The sequence below is a fragment of the Nyctibius grandis genome, chromosome 1 (assembly GCF_013368605.1).
Source record: "Nyctibius grandis isolate bNycGra1 chromosome 1, bNycGra1.pri, whole genome shotgun sequence".
Lineage (NCBI taxonomy): Eukaryota > Metazoa > Chordata > Aves > Nyctibiiformes > Nyctibiidae > Nyctibius > Nyctibius grandis.
In genome coordinates this window covers 129,482,391-129,504,753 of record NC_090658.1, presented here as the reverse complement: position 1 = coordinate 129,504,753, position 22,363 = coordinate 129,482,391, and the positions used below count along the sequence as shown (strand labels likewise).

Here is a 22,363-nt window from a genome sequence, read left to right as displayed (position 1 = left end):
ACCTCCCCTGGCAAAGCTTGAGGCTGTGTCCTCTTGTCCTATCGCTAGTTGCCTGGGAGAAGAGGCCGACTCCCACTGCGCTACAACCTCCCTTCAGGTAGTTGTAGACTGCAATAAGGTCACCTCTGAGCCTCCTCTTCTCCAGGCTAAACACCCCCAGCTCCCTCAGCCGTTCCTCGTAGGTCAGACCCTCCAGACCCTTCACCAGCTTGGTCGCCCTCCTCTGGACTCGCTTCAACGCCTCAACATCTTTCTTGAAGTGCGGGGCCCACAACTGGACACAGCATTCAAGGTGCGGCCTCACCAGTGCCGAGTACTTTACTCTCAGTGTAACGCTATTGCTTGCACCCTTCCTGTGGGCTTGAGACTGCTTTTGTAGTCTATGTCCATTATCCGACCTAAGAAGGTCGGGGATTGAGTAGTCTGTGATTTTTGGTGTGAAGCATAGTGTTTGCCTGCCCTAGCCTAGAAGAGCTGCGAAATACCAGCGGTGGTTCTCTCTTTTTGTCTTAGATAGTTGGGGAATGGGCTTGGGAAGAGAAGGGGGCAGAGGAAGAACAGATGTAGCATTTCACATATAATTTTTGAGTGACTCTTATGGGGCATTACAGTTGCGTTATTTTTTTGTTTGTTTAGGATTCTTTCTTCTTATTCAGCGTGTTTGGGTTAGTAGTAAAGAAGACAAGTTCCAGTTCCCCTGTAGGCCTCCTTGCCCTTAATTCACCATTTTAAAAGGTATTTTTGGTAGGCTTCCTGGTTGGAGGGAAGAACGACTACGCTAGGATGCCTCCCCCCTGCCTCCAAGTGACTCTTGAAGCCTGTAGACACCCTGTCTTTACTGCAGTACATGGGGGTTTACAGCAGCCTCAGTCTCTTGCCTTAGATAAAGTCTTGGTAGATGGACCCTGACTTGGGTCAAGAGTAGATGGAGATTATGGGGTTTGATTTACAGCCTTCTGGTAAACTTCACGAGTGTGTAATAGATGGTTTGGAGGCTTTGTACTCCAGCTGGGAAGTGTGTTGTTTCGCCTTGGGGCTGCATGTGGGGTTTTGCTGGCAGCGGGGAAGAATGGCTGTTAAAGCCAGGCAGAGGCACTTAGTTTTTCTTTGAGTATGTTGAACTCGACGGACCAAACTTCAGCAAAGGAACTCGAGGAAAATTTCTGTTCTTCCATATTTATGCTTTAGTGCAAATTTCCTAATTTTGGAGGGCGGGGGCGGGGGGAAGTAACAGTTTCTGATATTTTATCCCGTTTGTTTCATTCTTCCTGTCATTTAAATTTTTGTACGGATTTCGTTTGTTGTTGTTTGTTGTTAAATGACTTTTGTGATAAACTCGACAAAAGTATTTTTCTGAAATAAAGAAATAAAAGGCATAGATTCTTCCATTGCTGCTGTCCGCTGATGCTTCATCCCTCTGCTAAGCCGTATGCGTTTCCAGAGCAGGCTGCGGTGGGTTGTGCTTGTCCCTCTCTTGCCATACCAGACTAGTCTGTTCCCTTTGGTGCAGCATCTCGTGTCCTTGTATTCCCCACAGCTGGGGTTCATCATCTCCCATTTCCCATGTGTGCAGCACAGGCAGCTGCTTCTGAGTTGGTTATCTGTGGCTGCCTTCATCGTTGGGAGTGGAGGATAAGGGCTTTGTAGGATGTGATTTATCTGATGTGGTTTAGGTGCATACTTTATGGTGAGCTAAATTGTATACTTTCTGCAGCTGGCCCCGGGCATGCCACCATGAGTTGGCTGAGTATTAGGTTACAGTTTCGTAGCATGTGCAGAAAACAGTTTCTGACTTTCTTTTCTACAGCCTACAGCTCCAGTAATTTCATCTGTAAGTTCTTGGTCTCTGGAAAAGCTGATTAAGGTGGCCTTTAGAAGTTAGCCTTTGTCAGCTGCTGCTTGGGAGGCACCTCGTGCAATGCCAAGCCATGCTTTGAAATCTGAGGTGGACCTGAGAGAGCTGTAGGGATTCTCAGTCGGAGTGAGGGAAGAGCGGCGACCTTCCCGGACAGGCAGGAGGGAGCTGTTGTGAGGAGGCTCTCAGCTGTCTGAGGGGAAGTGGGGAATCCACAGCACAACAGCTGATTTAAATAAGCATTTTGTTACACAGAGCTTTGTTCTCTACTGTGAGAGACAGCTACAATAATAGCTGCCTTTCGTGTGTGCTCGATGGCAGTACCTGGCAGGTGTCATTTGGGGTGAGGAGGTCCCTGCCACGTTTACCTTCATGGAGAGATGAGCAACGTGACTCTAAGCAGAGCACAAGTGTCATAACTATTGCTATGCCAACAGCTACTTTTCCCTTTTCATTGGACCTGTCTGGTAAGATGACAGGTTGCATAAGATGGGTTTAGATAGTATCTCAGTCCTAAAACCATTCTCCCAACCCTGTGATAAAAAATGCAACGCTGTCAGCAGCTTTGTGTACAGACGCCTGCTATCTCCATAGCTATGTAGAGCTAAACTCACCACTCCATGTCAAGTAAACCCAGAATCACAGTTTTGTGGGGTTTTTCCCCCTCACTTTAATCCTTAGCTATTCCAGCCATTGAGGTACTTATATTTAAAGCAGATTTATTAACACTTTTATAGCAGCCATGCGTGACTTGCTTACATTAGACTAGCAAGCATGAGTTTATTGTGGTCCATGGCAGGGCTCTTAGATTCTCTTGCAATGCAAATAACAACTTAAACTGGCAGTCTTTGCTGCTTGAAGGTGAAAGGCCCCTTTTGACTCTGTAAGAGAAATCTAGAGTGGTTATCAGTCCAGGCTTTAGGGAGCTTTAGCTCTAGCAAGCCTTGCTGTACTGCATTAAAAAGTTGAGAGCTCAACAGGAGAACCTGGCTTTGGTTCTCCTGTGAGTTGCATTTCAATATCCAGCAGTTGTGAGGTTGAGTTTGGTGGTAGCAAAAAGGGCAGGGAGAGGTTAGGAAGGAAAACAAGTTAGCAAAGTGAGGGTGGAATAAGCTGGCTGTGGTGAGGAGGGGAGGGAGAGAGCAAGTGAAGCAAAGGTGAAGACTAGAGCATCCTTTTTGAGGTACAATGTCTTAAAGTCAACTCAGCTAAGAATTTTTTTGCTGGTCTTATGCTTCAGCTTCTTGGAGAAGATCACGAGGGGAAGGCTCTGAGGAAGTCATGGTAGTTTATATTTTCTTCTCCAGAAGAGCATAGGTCAATCAGCTGGGGAAAAAAAAAAAACAAACACAGACCATAAAGAGTTGGAAGAAGCTACAAATATTAATTTTAGGGGACAGTGCCCAGAAGTACTCCTTGTGTGACAGAGCAGAAGACCTTATTCCCCTGTGTGGAAGAGCCTACCACCTCAGTAGTCCTGAATCAGAGGGAACCTTGAATGCTTATAGGTGACACTAATCTATGCAAGGAGAAGAACTAAAGTGTTTGAGTTCAATCCTGATTGCCTTCTGAGTATCACCACAGTGGCAACAGATCCATAAAAAAATAAAGCATGGCCCCAGACTGACATAGGCCACGCCAAATCTTTCAGAACCCCCACAGAAACCCCTGCCAAAAGTGGGATGGGGGCAGCATATCTGAACAGTTACTGTTCAGTGGTGTCACTTCGGTGTGTGCACATGGCATAAAGCGGAGGCACAGATAATTGAGCTCAGTGACAGCCCTACTAATGAGCCAGTTCTGGTATCCGTGCCTGACCCTGCATTGTGTTACAGAGCCATCGCCTTTGTGTGCTTAAGGGGAAGAAAGAGGGCTTTTGTTACTTTAATTGCATAACTAATCTCCTTCTGACACCCAGGGAGATGGAAAAGGTCTAATATCAGAGTTCCTTGAAAGGATTCTCCTTCCCCTTGTCGCCTAGAGACAGATTTACTAGGGCTGCCCTTGTGTGACTGACAGCTGTGCTCCTCTCAATCCAGACAGTAGTTAACTGTCTGCCATATGGTTAATTTATAGCACTGCCACACTTCTGAGGGCTCTGAGCACACTAGTGTTAAGATTTCAAGAGAGAAGAGGCATGCTTTTAGTGTTTAGGTCCTAGATGGGGATTCAAACATGGGGGTTCAGCTGCAATAGTCACAGGTTGCCCACATGCTCTTGGGCACGTCACTTCATCTGCCATTCTCGGAGTGGGAGCAGGAAGGACTGTCACCACATTGTAAATTCCTCAGGGCAGAGTGGTCTCCTATGAACTCTACTACAGCATAAGCCCTGGGCGCTGGTCAAAGGCCTTTATTCAGTGAACATTCAGAGACATAAATATCCTGCCTATGCACCTTTCTAACCACGCTATGATGCTCACAGTTGGCTGGTTTAGAAAATGTTTTGTTTTGTTTTTTTTTTTAGCAAGGGAAATACTCCCACTGGTTTCTAGATTTCTTTAAACTCCGAATCTGCCTTTATTGGCCACTAATCTACTGCATATCACATTATGCTAAGAAAGCATCTTTGCCAGCCATATTCCTGAAAGGATCCTCCATCCTCACTGCATGAATTTTTCTCTTCAGTTTCCCTCACATTTTCTGCTACGCAGACTGTGATCTCCACATGCTGGTGCTCACAGTGTCCAGCAAGCCCACGTTTTAGTTGTGTTAACCAAGTGGTTATGATTCTAATTTCTTTATTTTTTTTCCTTTGGTACAATACTTAGTTCTCAAATCTTCAATTCAGTTGCTGTTAAATCCAGAATGCATCTAAGCTTTCCTAAGGCTGATTCCCCAAACACCCCAGTGTCATCTCTACTCAAGCCCAGCTGTGCTTAAGTCATGACAGACACTCAGTAGCTCTGCAGTAGCCTGTGCCTGATCTCTGTCATGATACACAACCTCTTCTGCTCATCTCAGACCTGAGCCAGCAGGCATTTTCAGGCTTCACACAACAGTGCAGCCAAACATTAGGCTGCTCATCTCGGGGGCAACCTGGGTAACATTTCTTCCCTTTACTTAGAGGAGAGCAATTATTATCTCCTCCTTTGAGACAGGCTCAGTCTAACAGCTCAGAGGTCCTTCTGAATCAGGACTCTCTTGCCCTTTTCTTGAAGCTGTTCCCCTTTGTAGGGTAGAGCAGCTGTTGGTCTTGCCTGACTAGGGCAGGTTTGTAGAAGACGTCTTTTGAAGAACTATAGGAGAGGAATTCAATGTGCACAGCACCCCTTCCTTCTGACCTTGTTAAGCAGAATAATATTGGTCGGCACACTCAAGCTGTCACAAAGGGCTAAAAATGTTGCTTTGTCCAGGGTGCCAGAGCCCTCCTTGTCACACTGAAGAAACGCCTCCCGAATGTTCTTGTTGTTCAAGTGCTTATAGAACTTCAGCTCTTCCTGAACCTGCACAATTAATTCATCCAGTTCCTGCTTGCTGGTCCCAGGCATGGCGATGTCACTGTAGAAGAAAGGAGGAACACGACTTCATGTAAAAGCTACTTCTGGCAGCTTTACTGTGACCCTTGCGTGCTGGCTGCTCACCATGGCTGGCCAGACTGCATTTCTGAGTAGACAGCAGGCTTCTGGGGTGCTGGGTTTTCATGGCAAGCTCAGCTCAGCTTGGATTGGGAGATGAAGTTCAGTCTTGACCTTGGAGCATTAGGTAAACTATTTTCCCTTTGCAGGACATTTCCCCCATGCACCTTTTGTCTGCAAGTGCTCTGGGACAAGGAGCATTCCCTTGTGTGCTCCATGCAGTCCCAGGAACTGTATGCAACTCTAATTTCAACCAGAGGCCCTGAACTACCATGATACTAACTGACTCCAAAGTGTCTTGTGAGGTAATAGGGTTGTTACTGGGTCACCCAGAATGGGTCCAGACAGCTAAAAAAGAGGATGTGGTCTAGGCTCTGATGGGCTGATAAGCACAGCCAGAGCAAATGAAAAAAAGACTCCACCAACCCTCCGCTGAGCCTGCAACTACCCAGTGGCTCATGCAGATATTGTTAGCAGCATCTGTTACAGTTAACTGCTGTCTTTTGGGGAAAGATGACTGTGTCCTTTCAGCTGAAAGTATCTATCTCTGCTGCTAAACCAGACCTACCCCACAAGGTTTTTGGGTCAGCAGCAGCCCCGACATTATACTGTACATACATGACCCTCTCTGTATGTGTCCAGACACAGGCTCTTGGAGCTGAATAATCAGCTGAGCAGCCATTAGACAGCAGGCTGGAGCACAGGGAGGCTGCTGGAAATGCCCTTAGCTGTCAATCCTGAGTCTTAGTTAGCTCCACGACGCCATCCTTTGAAGCCTACCTGTTGGCAGTCTCCTTTACCACCTGCCGTGAGTGAAAATGATTCCTCAGGGACTGCAGTGTTGCCACAGGGAAACTCTCGGCATTGCTCTCCATATAATTAAGCACATATTCATCAGCGTCAGTGATAACAAACCTGTGGCCAAACACTGGGGAAGAGGCATTAAAGAAAGCAGTGTTACTTGCCTGTCAGCATGGGTAAGTCACTTCATCATCCAGGAGAGAGCATGGTTTCTCTCTTGTGGCTGGCTCAGGTTTGAGCGAGTTCTGCCATTTGTTTCAGTTCTCAAGGTGAGAATAGTTTCACTGACTCAAAGGGAGTTTTGCTGCCAGAAAAGCAGCTGCTGAGAGCAAAGGTCCCATGCTTGTACCTACAACTCCTCCCATTAGCACTGGTGTGTTTCTAATATTTCAGTATTACATTTATTTTCCTTACAGGATAGATTTTCCTTACAGGATAGGCCTTTGCTACTGGGAGACATCTGGCGTATTAACCCTGAGAATCCTGGCAGGTCCCAAAATGTAAACTGAACATATACTATGGAGAACGTAGCTCTATTCCTAATTATGTCAAAGGTCCAAACGTTGACAGTAGCAGAGTTATACCAATGTACACCACCTGGTGATTTAGAAACTCAGATGTGATGAGAGCCAGAAGGAACAGACCTTTCAAGAGAAGAAAGGTATATGCACCATCATGGGATAAATGACATTTCAGAGCAGGCACTGAAAACCAATGCTCAGAGGGTATTATCAATCCAGGCTGGATTTTACCTTCAATTGTAGAACCGATGGTGAGGTCAGAGGGCTCATAGTACGTGGCATTCTCTGTAGTAGAGCCTGGTTTGGCAACTCTGGTCTTTCCTAAGTATTTGCCTCCAGTGATGCCAGAGTTACGGACTGGGGGTTCATAGATGCTGATCATGTCATTGGAGAGGAAATAAGAGAGGATGAAACGACGCTTTCTGTCCTCGGGGTTTGGTGATTCCTAGAGGAAAGGTAGTGGCTTTGGAAAAGAACATTTGAACCAGGTTTTTCTTTCCTGGGGTGCTTAGGAGTACCTAGTAACCCGCTCATAAGCACCCAGAGTTCACAGAATCACAGAATCAACCAGGTTGGAAGAGCCCTCTGGGATCATTGAGTCCAACCATTGCCCTGACACCACCCTGTCAACTAGACCATGGCACTAAGTGCCATGTCCAGTCTTTTCTTAAACACCTCCAGAGATGTGTTTAAGTTCATAGCTTTTTTTTTTATAGCTGACTAAACAAAGCACTTGGTGTAGGCCAAAAGCTACAGATATGCTGACATAGCATAACAGAGCCCTAGACAGCATTAAGTATCTGAATTTCAAAGGTTACTTGCTCTAGGCAGACTAGAGAAGCAGAATCTGCAGTGACCAAGTATATTCAGTGTTTCCACAGACTGAGTAATCCAAGAGAAAATGATATTCTATATGGAATGATTCATCACAGAGAGAGACTGGCTGTAAAATTCAGTATTAAAGATATATTTTTCACTATAGTGAGTGCCTGAGAGAGGCTGGTGCTGCTTCCAGCTCTTAGTCACAGGAAGACACTCCCCTGACACACCAGTAGGTTTACTTGCTTAGTTTAAAATTAAGTGCATCTAAACTCGTCAGCTGTGACCTTTAGGTCACACTCCTGCACAATAGGGAAAAGAAATCATCCCTTATTCACTCTGAGTGTTTGGAGAGGGCAGGCACCAGGCAGCACAGGAAATGCCATTGCTGCTGCTGGACGTGCCAGAGGCTCCTTGCATAAACCAACTGTAAAGCTGGCACAAAGGCCAGGGTCTGAATGCTGCTGTCCTGGGTGGAAAGCACCGTCCCTGTAGACTCCTCGGCTTCTGCGCTGGCACTTGGCTGCACAGCTAGCACAGCCCCTTGCTGGCTGCTGCCTTCAGGACTAGCCTGGAGAAGGGCAGGTGCTGGGAGCCAGCAGCAGAGAGGCAGCAAGCTCACGCCTGTGGCAGCGGCTGAGGGCAGGCAGAGGCACAGTGCCCAGCTGCAATGCTGTTTCAGTTAGGGCCATCTGTCACGTGCTGATGTCAGTGGGAGTTTTTCCATAAATGGCTGTGGTTTTGTAGCATGTCTGGTTTGTACTTTCTGGCCGTTTTTTGTTTTTTTTTTTTTTTTCTACCTTTGCGTGCTACTAATTGTCACAGCAAGTACACAATAACCCAACGGCATCCCCTGAGGGGCACTTGTGTTGGCTTGGAGAACTCTCTTTTCCCAGCAGTAGAGAGGAGAATTTGCTAACAGCCTTGTCTGAGCAGGCTGTTCCTCTCATCCTTCTGCCTCTACAACATAAGCTGGCACTATACCATCAAGAAAAGCACTTACCAGGGCCAGCTGGTATCGCAGCACCTTGTGGTCATTCTCTAGCATCTTAATTATATCTTTGCGGGGAGGCTTTGGAAGCAGAGAAAAGCAGTTCTGAAGGGAGTCTTCGAGGATGCCAAAACCATTATAGGGAGGAATTACCTGCATCCAGAGGAGATATAAAGTAGAAAGAGCTGAAACTAAGAACAAGACAATGTTTGCAAGATAGCTTATCAGAAACCATCTATTTGGAAAGAAATCTTCCGTCACCAGGTAGCAACAGCTGTGACGTCCTGCCCAGTAGAGATGCTACTAGCCTGGCCATGTGTTGGACCCCTTAGTTATAGAAATATTTAAGAGAATTAAGGAAATCTGAAAGTCAGAAAGACAGGTAATTTCTCCAAATAAAGAGACTATGTCTATACTAATAACTAACCCTTCCTGTGCACAGGAACTCCATCATCTATATGGTTACCCTATTATCCTATTCCCCATCATGTCTGTGGTCGAGGCCAGCTAGCACTCCAAACCATTCCTAGGCTCAGTTTGGCAGGTAACAAGGACTGTGACCATCCCCAGTTGGCAGTTTGGACTTAGCAACCCTGTTCTGGAGGGTGAGGGAGAGTTTAGTAGTATGAGTGCTGCCAAACTGTGCCAGTTGGCTTCCCAGCCAAAAACAAACCCTGACACTGTTTAATTTTCTAGTATAGACATAACCAGAGTTCTATCACTATTAGCAAGTGCTTTGTCCTTTACAGTATTAGAAATGAACAGTTTCAGAGGACTTTCATTTCTGTACTGATTATGACCATTCCTGCCTTGTCTTTTTCACATTACTTTCTCTTTTCCTTAAGCTGAACTTGTTTACTATAGGTTCTTACTAAGCTGGAACTATACTTTACTATGGGAGCTTATACCAACTGCTTCCTTCCCTCCTTCCCTTTGAGAAACTGTTTGCAGTACCCGTGGAACTTCCTCAAGTTGTTTCTTCTTTACTTCCACGGGCTGGAAGTCTTTGATGCCAAATTTGTCACGATAGAAGTTTCGCGTGAACTCATCGCAATCATAGATGAAGAAAGTGCGTCCAAGGAGGGTGGTAGATTTGCCAACAGCAAAATCTTTAGCTGTGTACCACTCAAGTACCTCCTGATCAGAGATCTCCAGCACACAGCTTGGGAAGGTCACTAAGGACAAGGGAGCAAAAGGAAAAAATAAATCAGGTAGATGTTAATGTTTCCTAGTGAAAAGGGATACAAAAGCAACCTGTATAAATAGCTCCAGGGAACTGTTGGTACTGCTGTCCTGCCACTGTTTCCCAAAAGATACAGAATTTAGTTACCATTTAAAGAACTTTTCTTTGACCAAAAAACAATGACACTCGGAGTGCTCTCAGCAAAAATTCTCCAGACTTGGTGTACCTCTGACACAGCCACCACATACGTGTCTACCCACCAAGGCACTTTAGCACAGGCAGATGGGCTGGCCAATCTAAACTTACTTGTCTTGTCCACTAAGGTTTTGGGCAAGCGTTGGCGTTTTATCAGTATTGGGAACGGGTCTCTACCATCATTTTGCTTGTAGACTTCCTGAACCTCCACTGTGTCATCTGCCAAGTAGTAATGGATGATATACGGCCGATTCTCACCAAACATGCTGTTAGTGTCATCCCACATGGCGTAGAAGCGAAGGACCTAGGGTGGAGGAAAAAGAGCCTTAGAAAACAACCATGGATTAGAATTACTAATGCTTTGTCCACATGAAGTGGGTTGAAATGGGTTGGGTGATTGGAGGCATCTCAGCAATCATCTTCTCTGCCAGGTACAGAAGAGCCAAGCCCTTGTAGTGTGGGCACTGGGGTGAAAGGGCTGCTGAGGCAGCACTGGGAATGGCAGCAGGTCCCTGGGGAATTGGACAGGCCTGGGTCACCTTGAAAGCAGCAAGTGAGAAAGAACAGTTTATGCTAAGTCAAGAAATTTAGTTAAGGAAGCATGAGGAAAAATGTAGCCGGGGGGAGGAATGATTAAAAAGCTGAAAATAATTGCTCAGGAATGAGTAGGGAAGTGGTTGTAAGGGAAGTGATTTTTATAATGAAACTTAACACAGCAAGCCAGAATCTTGTTTTGATTCTTAAACATCTTAGAGGTTTCATGGCCCATTCTTTACCACTCTCATGCTGAGGAAGGCAGAGAGGAATGCACTCAGAAGCCCTGAGGAGGCTGCATTCGCTGCGGACATCATCTTATTTCTGCCTAGTGGAAATATCATCTTTTAATGCCACAGAAATCAAACTCCTCACACTGCAATGCTCAAGAGCTCCCCAAGGTACAGCTCCTAAACAGGCAGCCCAATAGCCATTGCAGGCAGAGGTGGCCCAGCACAGGCTTGAGGCACTAAGGTTAAACTGGCAGTAAAATGGCAGGCATGGCCCAGCTTGCATCCACACAGCAAAACTGTCTGCTCCTCTCTAAACAGGGTGACCATATCCAACATGGCAACTGGATATGGTCCTGGCCTGTCCTAACACCTAGCTGATGGCCAGGAGCTGTTTGATTGATAGCTGGCCAGGGATAATATGCAGAACTCAGGTCATGTCCTGGCCCTGTTTTATTTTCTAGTATAGATGTAGTCTGTAGGGTTTCTTACATTGTTGCTAGATGAAAAGAAGAAGGAGTAGGGAGGAGAACGTTAAGTCAACTGTGTGCACAGGGAGAATTCAGTCAGAGCAAGTGGCATTTGTGTTTGTCTGAGATGATTGTCCACTCTGGCACCTGGCATCTGTGTTTTGGGGAATAGAGGAGTGGATGCAGCATGCCCATTCGTATTAGAACTGCATCTGGCCCTATCTGCCAACTTCCCAAGGCAGGTGGCTTATCTCACCCCAACAGAAAGCTAGAGAGAGATGGAGGATCTAGAGCATAGGCTCTGCAATTCAAAGAGAAGCTGTTCACAAGGCACAAAGCCCAGTAAAAAGACAAAAGATTTTGTTTCTTACTAAAGCCAAGAAAGGAGCAAAACAGGAGTCTGTTCAGTGGACTGAGATTTTTTAGAATGACTAAGGTTGTAGACACTCACAAAACCCAGATTTCAATAACACATATAGTCTGTAATGTGGGTAATCACTACGAGCTCTCTCACCTGCTTGTCGTAAGTCAGAAACTGTTTGAACTGGTCGAAATCTGACGGTGTGATGTACTTGTGCGGAGGCATCCGACGCATTTCTGTGTAAGGATCAGAAATCATTTTCTCTGGAGGGTTCACTTCGACTCCTTGGCTCTCCAGGAACATCTAGGAAGGTCATCTGAGGTGTTAATGCTGATGTGAGTTCTGAAGGTAAGATGCAACTAGAGATTACAGAAGGGCTGAGATGAATGTTGTCAAAACAGTGCAAGTTCCTTCCTCACAGACCCCCAGGCTGCAGGAGTATCAGTTCTACTGCAATAGCAAAGACAATAGAAGATGACCAAGATCACAGAATCACAGAATCAATCCGGTTGGAAGAGACCTCTGGGATCATCGAGTCCAACCATTGCCCTGACACCACCCTTTAATTACTTAGAGCAGTCCTGTCCTCAGCATCCTAACTCAGATTTTACCTGAGCACAGTTTTCCTTGGCCTTAGGGCTTTAAATGGAGGATAACTGTGAGTTGGTCTCTTTTATATAAACAAAAAAGATTAAATTAGTGCATAACCGTGGATGTAGTCAGTCTGAATTTGCAAGAGACCAAGGGCTCCCCAATGTGTCAGACAGTGGAAGTTAGCGCTACCCATACTAGGCCCACCAAGGTGCTTCAGGCCACAAGGATCTGGGCCAGAGTGGCAGCTTCAGTTTGTCTTTCAGGAGGAGCACTTTTCCCACAGAAAGAGGACAATCAGTTTGTTTAGAAAGAGATTTTCTGCTTACCTCGGATGCATCAACAAACTCGAGGGTACTACTTCTGTACTCACATCATTCATCCAAAACAACCTCTGAAGTCAATGGACTTCTTCCCTTTTTGGCCTTGGGAAGTGGCCCATGAAAATATTCAGCCCAGGAAGCACCTCTGCAAACATCTCCAACAGGCATGTGACATCACCCCGAAGACCCACAAGGCAGGTTCACCCTTCCAGACTCACTATTTTCTGGTCTGGAGGATGCCAGTTAATGATAAATAGACTAGTGGCCTTGAGATGTAGACCCACATAGCTCATTTCATGTTTTCCATCAACCAACCAATATTAACATGAGAACCAACTCTTCATTCCATGTCACAGAATCACAGAATCACAGAATGTTAGGGATTGGAAGGGACCTCAAAAGATCATCTAGTCCAATCCCCCTGCCGGAGCAGGATTACCTAGATCATACCACACAGGAACGCGTCCAGGCGGGTTTTGAATGTCTCCAGAGAAGGAGACTCCACAACCTCTCTGGGCAGCCTGTGCCAGTGTTCGGTCACCCTCACCGTAAAGAAGTTTTTCCTCATATTTATGTGGAACCTCCTGTGTTCCAGCTTGCACCCATTGCCCATTGTCCTGTCAAGGGATGTCACTGAGAAGAGCCTGGCTCCATCCTCATGACACTTGCCCTTTACATATTTATAAACATTCATGAGGTCACCCCTCAGTCTCCTCTTCTCTAAGCTAAAGAGACCCAGCTCCCTCAGCCTCTCCTCATAAGGGAGATGTTCCACTCCCTTAATCATCTTCGTGGCTCTGCACCGGACTCTCTCTAGCAGTTCCCTGTCCTTCTTGAACTGAGGGGCCCAGAACTGGACACAATACTCCAGATGTCAACTGACTTTAACAGTCATCCAGTTCCAGCAGAGCTGGCCCCACATGTTCTTAACAGCCACATATATACCAATATATTATACATGCTTGGGAACATTCCTGGGCACTGAGGCCAACTGGCAAGTAACAGCCTGCATCTAAACTCTCTCAGCCTCCAGGACAGGTTGGCTGCACGTAACTCACCTATTGGGAATGGTCCCTGGAGCATTCTAATTCCTGGAGTGCTCCTGGGAATTGCTTGGAAGAATAGTAGTTGACTAGGGCTGAGATTATACTGGGGACAATCTAACAGGATACCATTATACTGGTATTTTTTATTATTTGTTATTGGATTGTTATTATTTCATTAACTGGTACAGAAACAGCCAGAAATAGAAAAGCAGGCAATGAGTAAGCTCTCTTAGAAAGGTCAGTTCATACCACGATTCTCAACCCACAGATCACGACAGCTCTTCTGGCTTGGCTGTAGATGGGTGCAGAGTTACTGACTGCATTCCCTTCCCCTATTCTTAACAGAGGAGTATGAAGTCAGAAAAAAGTTAGGATCAGTAATTTCCCTCTCACATATGCACAATGTTTCATCTGGACTCTAAGCAGTTAAACTGTTGTACACACAGAAATGAACTTAGCATTTATACTGTAAGGAGAAGTCCTGAGGACAAAGGATGGACTCCTGGCAGCCCTGGGGCAAAAATACTCCGCAATTAATATGCCCTCAGCAAATATCGTATCTTGAACTCCCCATTGATCTGAAGAAAGATGTCTTCAAAAGAAGCAAAATGAAAGATTGCAAGCAACCTTATTGTGAAAGCTACAGGTGCAGACTACTGGACTCTTAACAGGTCTGGCCACCTGTAATTCCCGCGATTCTCTGTGTCAGTGTTCTTGGCACAAGCAACACACCTGTGTGAATGCGTCACAGTCGACTATGTGGTACGTCCTGCCATACATGGTGATGTTCATGCCCCGATTCAGATCCTTCCAGTGGTAATAATCCTCATGTTCATTCTTGGGTACCCGGTGGCGTCTGAGAAGTGTGCCTTGAGGAATACCAGAGTTCTGCACAACAGGCTCTGTGACAGACATGCTGTCATCTTCCAAATAGTAATAGATAGTCACTTGGCGGACTCGGTAACGCTCTACTGCAGAGAGAGGAACCTCTTCCTGGAAATAGGCATCAAACTTCAAAACCTGCCAAAGGGTCAATATCCCAAAGGGAGAAAGAGAGAAACAATTTGAACACCACGATTAGTTTATTAAGACAAATAATTTCTTTGCAATGTGCTCTGGCAGTGCAAAATTACTGGATTGTAATCTATCAAATCATCAAAGCCAGCTGTAGCCTAATCTGTGACTGATGGTAGAGGCATCATGAGGGATTTTATCAAGTCCTTCCTTTTACAATTTTGGTACGTGTGAGACAGGTGTAAAAACTACAGCATTTTCCCTACTCCTCCTTTATCACATGTTATTTCACCTGCTTCCAGGTGCTCGGTTACTGCCAGTAGTCTAGTTTTATGACATACGTGACTCTCTTTACTATTGTCAGCTTTGCAGGCCAATCAGGCCTTGCATACCCAGCCTACATCAGCCACAGGCCTAGGTAATTTAGTGATGATAAAGCCAGCAAGTTCCTACCAGCCAGCAAAAGTGCTTCAAAAGGGTCCATGACTTCCCCCAGCAGCACTGGGGGCTCCTGCTGCTACTCTGGCTTGAATGAAGGGGCAGAGAAGTATCTGACAGATTAAACGGCAACATCTACATTACTCTGAAGGCACAGCCTCAGTAATTAACACAGCACATCTGCTCCCCAGACTGTCTCCCAGATGGGCTGAGGCTTGGCTGCAGACTGCCTTTCCAGGCAAACCCCACGCTCAGGTCCGTGGAGCCTCACATGCTCTGCAGCGGCCGCTCTGTCTGTGGCTGCGCCTGCACTCACCAGCTTGCAGCCTGTGCCACTGGCACGTTTAAAATCAAGGGTCAGCTCAGGACTGCTCCAAGCAGACACAGAGCCACCTCCTAGTCCGGTACGATCACCAAGATGTAATGCAGGAAGTACTAATGGAGCAGCACAGGCTGTAACATGCTGTGGTGACAAACACAAGCATAAATAGATAAACCACAGCAAAGCAGCCTGACAGGGTCCCCATTGCAGACTGTCTTTTACAGTTTAAGCTCAGTTACAATCTCAATATAGTTTTGGAAACACAGAAGGCCAGGCTGTGGTTTACAGAGCACCGGTCATAAACTGAAGCTTTTCAGAGTTAATCAAACTTCTTTTCCAGCGCCTGCTGGAAATGCTCTCGCGTAACTTGTGGGGAATGTCTTACATCGTTTACACATTATAATCCTCCTCCCGAGCAAAGAAAGCCTCTTTCAGTCTGGGGTTCAGCTGTCTCTGACTAAGGGCTATGGCATCTGAAAACTGCTGTACGCTGTCCCATGAACCCTGGAGCTGACTGTTTATGTCTCCGAACTTGGCCAGCGATATTCCTGGAATAAGCTGCTTTATACCTTTTTGTCAAAAGCCACGTGTGCTGGCGTGAAGCCCAAAGGTGGAGCCTGCTTGGCTGGCCCATAGGTCAGCGTGGGTCTCTTGTTGGATAATTCCTCTAATTCAGCTTCAGAAAGCTGATTCACGTACAGTCGCTCCCCGCCGACCCCCGCTGTCGGCAGCCGAAAAAAGGCAAATCCATTTCTGTAGCCCAGTGTCTGGGACCGATGAAAAGATGTTTTCTGTGGAAGGAAAACCAGCTGTTAAAATACTACATGCACTTAGTAGATATGGCTACTGAAAGCACAGAAAAACAGTAAAAGAGTATAATATCAGAAAGCCCTCCCAGCATTTTATTATAACCTGCAGCAGTTATTTACAATCAGATTTTACACTTAGATCAAGGCTGGAAAAGCAGTAAGTGGCTGGAGGAAAAAAGCATGAGAGGGAACACAAATCCTAGCACTGGCACAGACTCCTCAAGAGCTTAAATCACTTAATTTCTCTATTGTCACCGTGCTCAGTGCCTAGAATGGGGTGACAGCACTTTATCTGCCCTAGTATTTACCTCAGAAACTCCTTGTTCCCTGCTCTGTGTTATGGCAGAACAGAGCACCATGGGATCTCACTCTGTTGTTGCCTCATGGTGCTCCCTTGACTATCACACCTTGTGCACCCTCTGTGTTTTCTGTCGCTATTTATTTTGTTAACCCTCTCCTGGGGATGATATGCACAGGATTTTCTTTGCTGGGCTAAATCAAGGTGTGTCATGCTCGCAGAGCTGCAATTATGAAACGTACCAAAGCACATTCGTTGTTTCACCACCTCTGTCCACAGTCTATGCAAGGATGACACAGGACTAGATGATGGTTGTAGGTCCCTTCCAACTGAAATATTCTGTTCTGTTCTAACCACAGTGTAAGACCCTATAGCAAATTAATGAGAAGCCTGATGAGAAGAATTCTATCCATGTGAGCACTGTATAATGTTGGCTGTAGGATTCACCTGTTATTTTTTGTTTTGTTGGTTTAATCTTGGTTTTGAGCTTCTTGGAGCCTTTCACCCATCTTTGCTATCTGCCTGACACCAGCTACTGAGCCATTCTCCAAGCTAAATAATTATCCAGATGGCACAGGAAGGTTCCTTCTTTGCTTGAGGACACACAACAAGAAAATGTCAGAGCTGTGAACAGGACCTGATCTCTGTCAGCCCAGTCCTGTTCTTCACTACTGAAGATTAGGATCGGATTTGAGTGACACCAAGCTACTCGACTTGCTGTACAGTCCACCACACCTGGCACCTCAAATGAAAGCATTTGAAATAACTCGTGCCTGGCTGGTCCCACTGGGCTTTCAACACTTAATGCTCCAGCGAAAGCAGGAGAAATTGTGAGTCCCTGATAATAAAATCCCTGACTTTACCTCGACTTTTGCCAAGTAAAACTGAGCTGTACACATTTCTAGGGCTGAAGGAACAAGCTTCAGCTCCATTTCCAGACCCAGACTTGCAATCAGTCCAACCTCAAGCATCTGAACCCCTTCTTCTCCACCCCCTACCTCACCCCTCATGGTTAAGCCTCTAATCTTATTTATACCTTCAAGGCCCCACTTTAATTTCACATAATTGCCTGTTTTCTCTTTAAACTGGTACTACGGATCTTGCAATGCTGTGGACAGAGCAGTTAGGAAAACAGGTTCAGGTGAAAACAAGAGATCTTACTGAAGACATGTTAATAGAGTGTCTTATAAACATTAGCCCTGCCACAGAACTGCCATTTCCTTCTGTTAAATAAATACCAAGGGAAAGCTGTGGGAAAAATATTCCAGGAAAACCAGGAAGTTTGTCTTTAAATTGGGCAATACCAGTGTTTGTCAGAAGTGCACAGGCTTTTAAGGGCCCACAGTTGCCTAGAGAAAACACCTCATAAATTTGTAAGACTCCCAAAGTCGCTAGGCTCTCCCAAGTGAGCACAGATGCCAGATAACATCTCACAGTATCAGGTGACTAATGTAAAGTTAAAAGGGAAAACCCAGAACGTAAACTCCTTATCTCAGTTCCTTCCAGTCCACTCACTTGGAGGGGCATCCAGTACAGCTGGAATGGCTGCCCCAGGGGTGGAAACACAGCCCCACCACTTGCCATGGACTGATCCAGACTGCACTGGAGCAGAGTGAAGCTCCAGAGCACCTGCAATACATTGATGACATCATCGTATGGGGCAACACAGCAGAAGAGGTTTTTGAGAAAGGGAAGAAAATAGTCCAAATCCTTCTGAAAGCCAGTTTTGCCATAAAACAAAGTAAGGTCGAGGGACCTGCACAGGAGATCCAGTTTTTAAGAATAAACCGGCAAGATGGACATCAGGGAACATCAAATAAGCATGAGGTCTGTGTCCCAGGAAGTTAAGAGGGTCTGTGAGTGATATGGAATCATAGAATCATTTTGGTTGGAAAAGACCTTTAAGATCATCCAGTCCAACCATTAACCTAACATGACCAAGAAGAGAAGAGCAGAGTGGGCTGACCTGCAGTGGGGCTCACCATCACTTGAGAAGATATTCCAAAGGGTAGGCTGGATTGGTAAGGGGTTCTCTCTTTTGTAGAGCACAATCTAGGGGATGTATCAGGAAGACGTAGAAGTGCTTGTTCTGGAGGTGTCAGTTTTCAATGGGAATATCAAGGACAAGGAGTACTGCCCCAAGGTATGTCTTTTTTTTTTTTTTGCAGTAGAGCATGTCCCATGACAAATGTTCACATGCAAGTACTCAAGGTTCCTTATCCTGCAATACCAGAACATACCTGGGCCCTGTTCGCCTGATGATCAGGCAACTTGGATGTATTGGGAGGGAGCAGGAGGAAGAAGGGGCCTCACTCGGAATACTGAACCTTATGGTAATGGAGGAGCCTGTTCTTAAGTCTATTAAGCTCCAGGGAAGTGTAAGGCATGCCCTGGTCTATCTGTTTCCTACAGAAGTCTGGGAGCATTTCTTCTGAGGGAAGCAGTCAGGGTGTTGGCTTCTCAAACTGACATTAGTAGCATTGAGTTGAAGTTGAGCAATGGTGTCAAGACTCAAGATATTAGTTCCCCAGGGAGAAGGAAGGGCAGAGCTGTCAGCTGCTCTGAAAGAGTACTGGAAGGAACTCAGGGAGAAACAGTTCTCATCTGTGGTACTGCTTCCTCAAGACGATATTGGAAGGATTTGGTGTTATTAGATCCTCAGCGTGTGGGCCATTGGGAATGGGGAAAAATGAGAGGTTGCTTCCTCATTTAGGTATCAATGAAAGTGCAGAGGATGAGGATGACACTACTTCTTCCAAGGAATCCAGGAGTAGCTGAGAGGGCCTCACTTCCTTGACAGGATTCTGGAGGCTGTGATGGTATCAGTTCTGTGGAGGGATACCAGTTCTCTCTCAGGTTCCAGACCATCGGTTCCCTATGGACTATCAAGGATTCAGTTCTCCAGGTGATGCTGGGAGAGCATTTGTGGAAGTATCAGAGCTTTGGAGGAGGGGGTATCAGGAGAGGAGTGTTTGCCCAGGAGACTGGTGACTTCAGGGTGTATCTATCTGTCCCTCTAAGGGTGGTCGGTAGATCCAGGACATACCTGTTTCCCTAGATGTATTGGGATGATTTTGAGGATTAATTCCTAGTGGAGGACTGCTTGAGGTTTGGAAAGGGTTGGTTCTCCTGGGTATATCAAGTCAGTTGAGGGGATATCATTAGGTGCATTTAAGGGTCCTGGTTTAGGGCAGTATCAGAGTGAGTAGCAGGTTCAGAACACATCCCTTTGGGAAAACGGAGATGGTTCAGAGAAACAGGAGTTTCCCTGGGGGAATCAGGTTTCAAGACTCTAAAGTGAATATGGGGATACTCCTTCTCTCGGGGTACCACATGAACTGTCGGGGGAACTATTGGATGGATTCAGGGATACTGGATCTCCATGGGGTGAGTTTGCAGATAGTAGTTCTGCAGTTATAGAGAAAGCTTTTGGGGTCTCAAATGAAGCTGGGGGAACCTAGCTCTTCAAAGCTATCAGGACAATTTCAGGGCACATTAGATGGGTGCAAGATGCAATGGGTTCCTTGGGGACAAGATTAAGAGTACCAAGTCCCCTGGAGTGTAGGCTCAGGGATACCTGGTCCCCTGGGAACAGACTTTAAATTACATTGGGAGAATTTATGGTGTACCAGGTCTGCTGCAGGTGGGGTCAGGGCATACCAGGTGGGTTCAGAGAGTTTAGGTCCCTCAGAAGTGAGTTCAGCAGATATTTGTTGGCTTTGGGAAACACCAAGTTCCCTGGGGGAGAGTCCAGTCTGCTGGGGAACATCAAGTGAGTTTACAGGGCACCAGGTCCCTTGGGGGTCACTTCATAGGGTACCAGGGCCCCTGAAGGGTGTCTGGTGAGTTTGAGGGGACCCAGGTTCCCAGGACATGGGTTTACAGGACACCAAGTCCCCTCAGGGATATTAGGTGAATTTGGGAGGTACTAGGCCTCTTGAGGGAATTAGAGGGTGCTCTGAGGCAACAGCAGGCTCCCTGGGGGTGGATTCAGGGGGTAACTTGTTCCCTGGGGGGATATTAGGTGAGTTTGGGAGTGCCTGGGGAGTTAAGAGTCTGAGGGAATACCAGGTTTCTAGGGGGTGTCTTCAGGGCATATCAGGTCCCCTGGGGGAGCCGAACAGGGTGCAGGGCACTGACGGTCCCTGGAGCAGGCGGGGGGTGTAGAGGCCCGGTTCTCAGGGGTATCTCAGGGGGGGCCGTGCCAGACCAGGCCGGGCCGGGCTTGGGGGTGTCCCGGGGGAACGGGGGCGGCGGGTCCCCGGCAGGCAGGGTACACCGGACGGCTGCGCTCACCGTGGGATCCCTGAAGGAGCAGCCCGGGAGAAAGGGCAGGCCCGGCGGCGGCTCCGAGCTCATGGCGGCGGCGGCGGCGCCCGCTCGCTCCCCGGACCCCGGCGACGCCGTCTCCACGGCAACCGCCGAGGCGCATGCGCACTGAGGCGGGCGGGGCCCCGCGCCTGCGCAGTGAGCCGCGGGGGGACGTTGCCGTGGCAACGGGAGGGCGGGAGCGCGGCCGGGGGCGCCTGTCCGAGCGGCGGGGCGGGGGCCGCCCCCGGCACGCTGGGAAGGGAGGGCCCGGGGTGCCCTCGTCCCCGCAGTGTGGAAAAGCAGCAGCCCTGGGAGCTGTGGAAAGCATTAATCCTGTTCTCGTAGGGATTTGAGCGTGCTTCGGCCTACTCCGACACAGGCCGCCGCCATGTTCCTCCTCCCCCTCACGCCCAGCCGGGGCCTTTCAGCATCCCACAGCGTGAACTCAGTATTGCCTCTGCTGGGCCCTCACCCCTTCACTACAGCTGGGCTATGGCCGTGCTGTTAAAATCTCTCGGCCTCCAAACCCAATGGTGTTGTCCCTGCCCAGGGCCGTGCCCAGGGAGAGGAGCAGCCGTTGAGGGGCAAATCCACACCTGGACTTCTTAAAACATTTTAACAGGAGAAGTGATTGTGCTGGTTTATTATGTATATAGTATGTATTTTAGCTGTGAAGTAGTGGGTTTTGTAATATGTCGCACTGACATAGTTCTCTCTTTTAAACACCGTTTTTATCTCCTTCTGAAGGAAGCAGCAAAAAGTAGAAGCAGGGGGGGCACCAAGGAAAAGGTGGTTGCACACAAGTTGCTCCCAAACGTAAGAGATGAGAGAAAAGAGAGCCAAGGCAATCACCACGGAGAAAAGAGTTTTTTGTCTGTCTTTCCCTTGGTCTCTTTATCAACGGTACACAAGACAGGCCAGGCTGTGATTCAAGGGCAGGCAGCACTATCTTGAGAGTTTCGTAAGCAGAAGTCAAGCAGAGAGAAATGCATCCAGACCGTCTGTCTAAGCACAGTGTGGGAGAGAGAAGAAAGCCAGCCGGTGGGAGATAAAGAATGAATCTGATGAGCTTAGAAAGGAAAATAATAGATTGAAGGCCAAGCAGGGCTGAAAGAGCTGGATCTGAAAGACAGCAAGCTGCTGATGTGACTGCTGACTCAGATGCACGTTCTGGGGCTGAAGCTCGCTCTCTGGTTTCTCCTGCTGTAATATCCAAGCACCGTTTATCAGGTTTCCTGAACTTAGCAAGGGCCAGGGCCTTCCTCAGAGAAGGAAACTTGTCTCCATGGGCCATGGGTCATCCTCTAGAAGCATGACAGCAACTTTTTAATAAGGCTGTGTGGCTGAGTGTCCCTGTGTGGCCTTCCCCCTTGCAATGGGGCAGGAATGCTGCTATCCCGCTCCTTGCATAAGTGGGGAACTAAGGCCAGGTGATCTGTCCAGGGTCACAAAGTAGGATCTTGGGCTCTGGATATGAGCAGGGACAGGATTGGAAGACTGTGGTCCCAGTACAACCCTCCTGGGTGTTTTAAGGGAGATGGGAGTGAAGAAAGGAAAATTAAGGAAAGCCATAGCAGAAGCTGGTACTTTCTTAGCAATAGCGACCATAAAGCAGGAGAGAGGAGAAATGGGGAATAAGGAATTGGAGAGGAACTCAGAACATCTGGATTCAGC

General features: G+C 47.1%; 1 protein-coding gene across 1 annotated transcript; it reads right to left on the bottom strand.

Annotated features, from left to right (window-relative positions):
- Nucleotides 1-3,109: 3,109 nt before the first annotated feature.
- EFHC1 (EF-hand domain containing 1) lies at nucleotides 3,110-20,737 on the bottom strand. The gene is given in 11 exon segments (XM_068409651.1): nucleotides 3,110-3,181; nucleotides 5,139-5,327; nucleotides 6,191-6,360; nucleotides 6,986-7,199; nucleotides 8,577-8,717; nucleotides 9,519-9,739; nucleotides 10,054-10,246; nucleotides 11,691-11,840; nucleotides 14,230-14,517; nucleotides 15,841-16,062; nucleotides 20,675-20,737. Coding segments are annotated over 11 exon segments (1,923 nt in total).
- Between the last annotated feature and the right edge of the window lie 1,626 nt (nucleotides 20,738-22,363).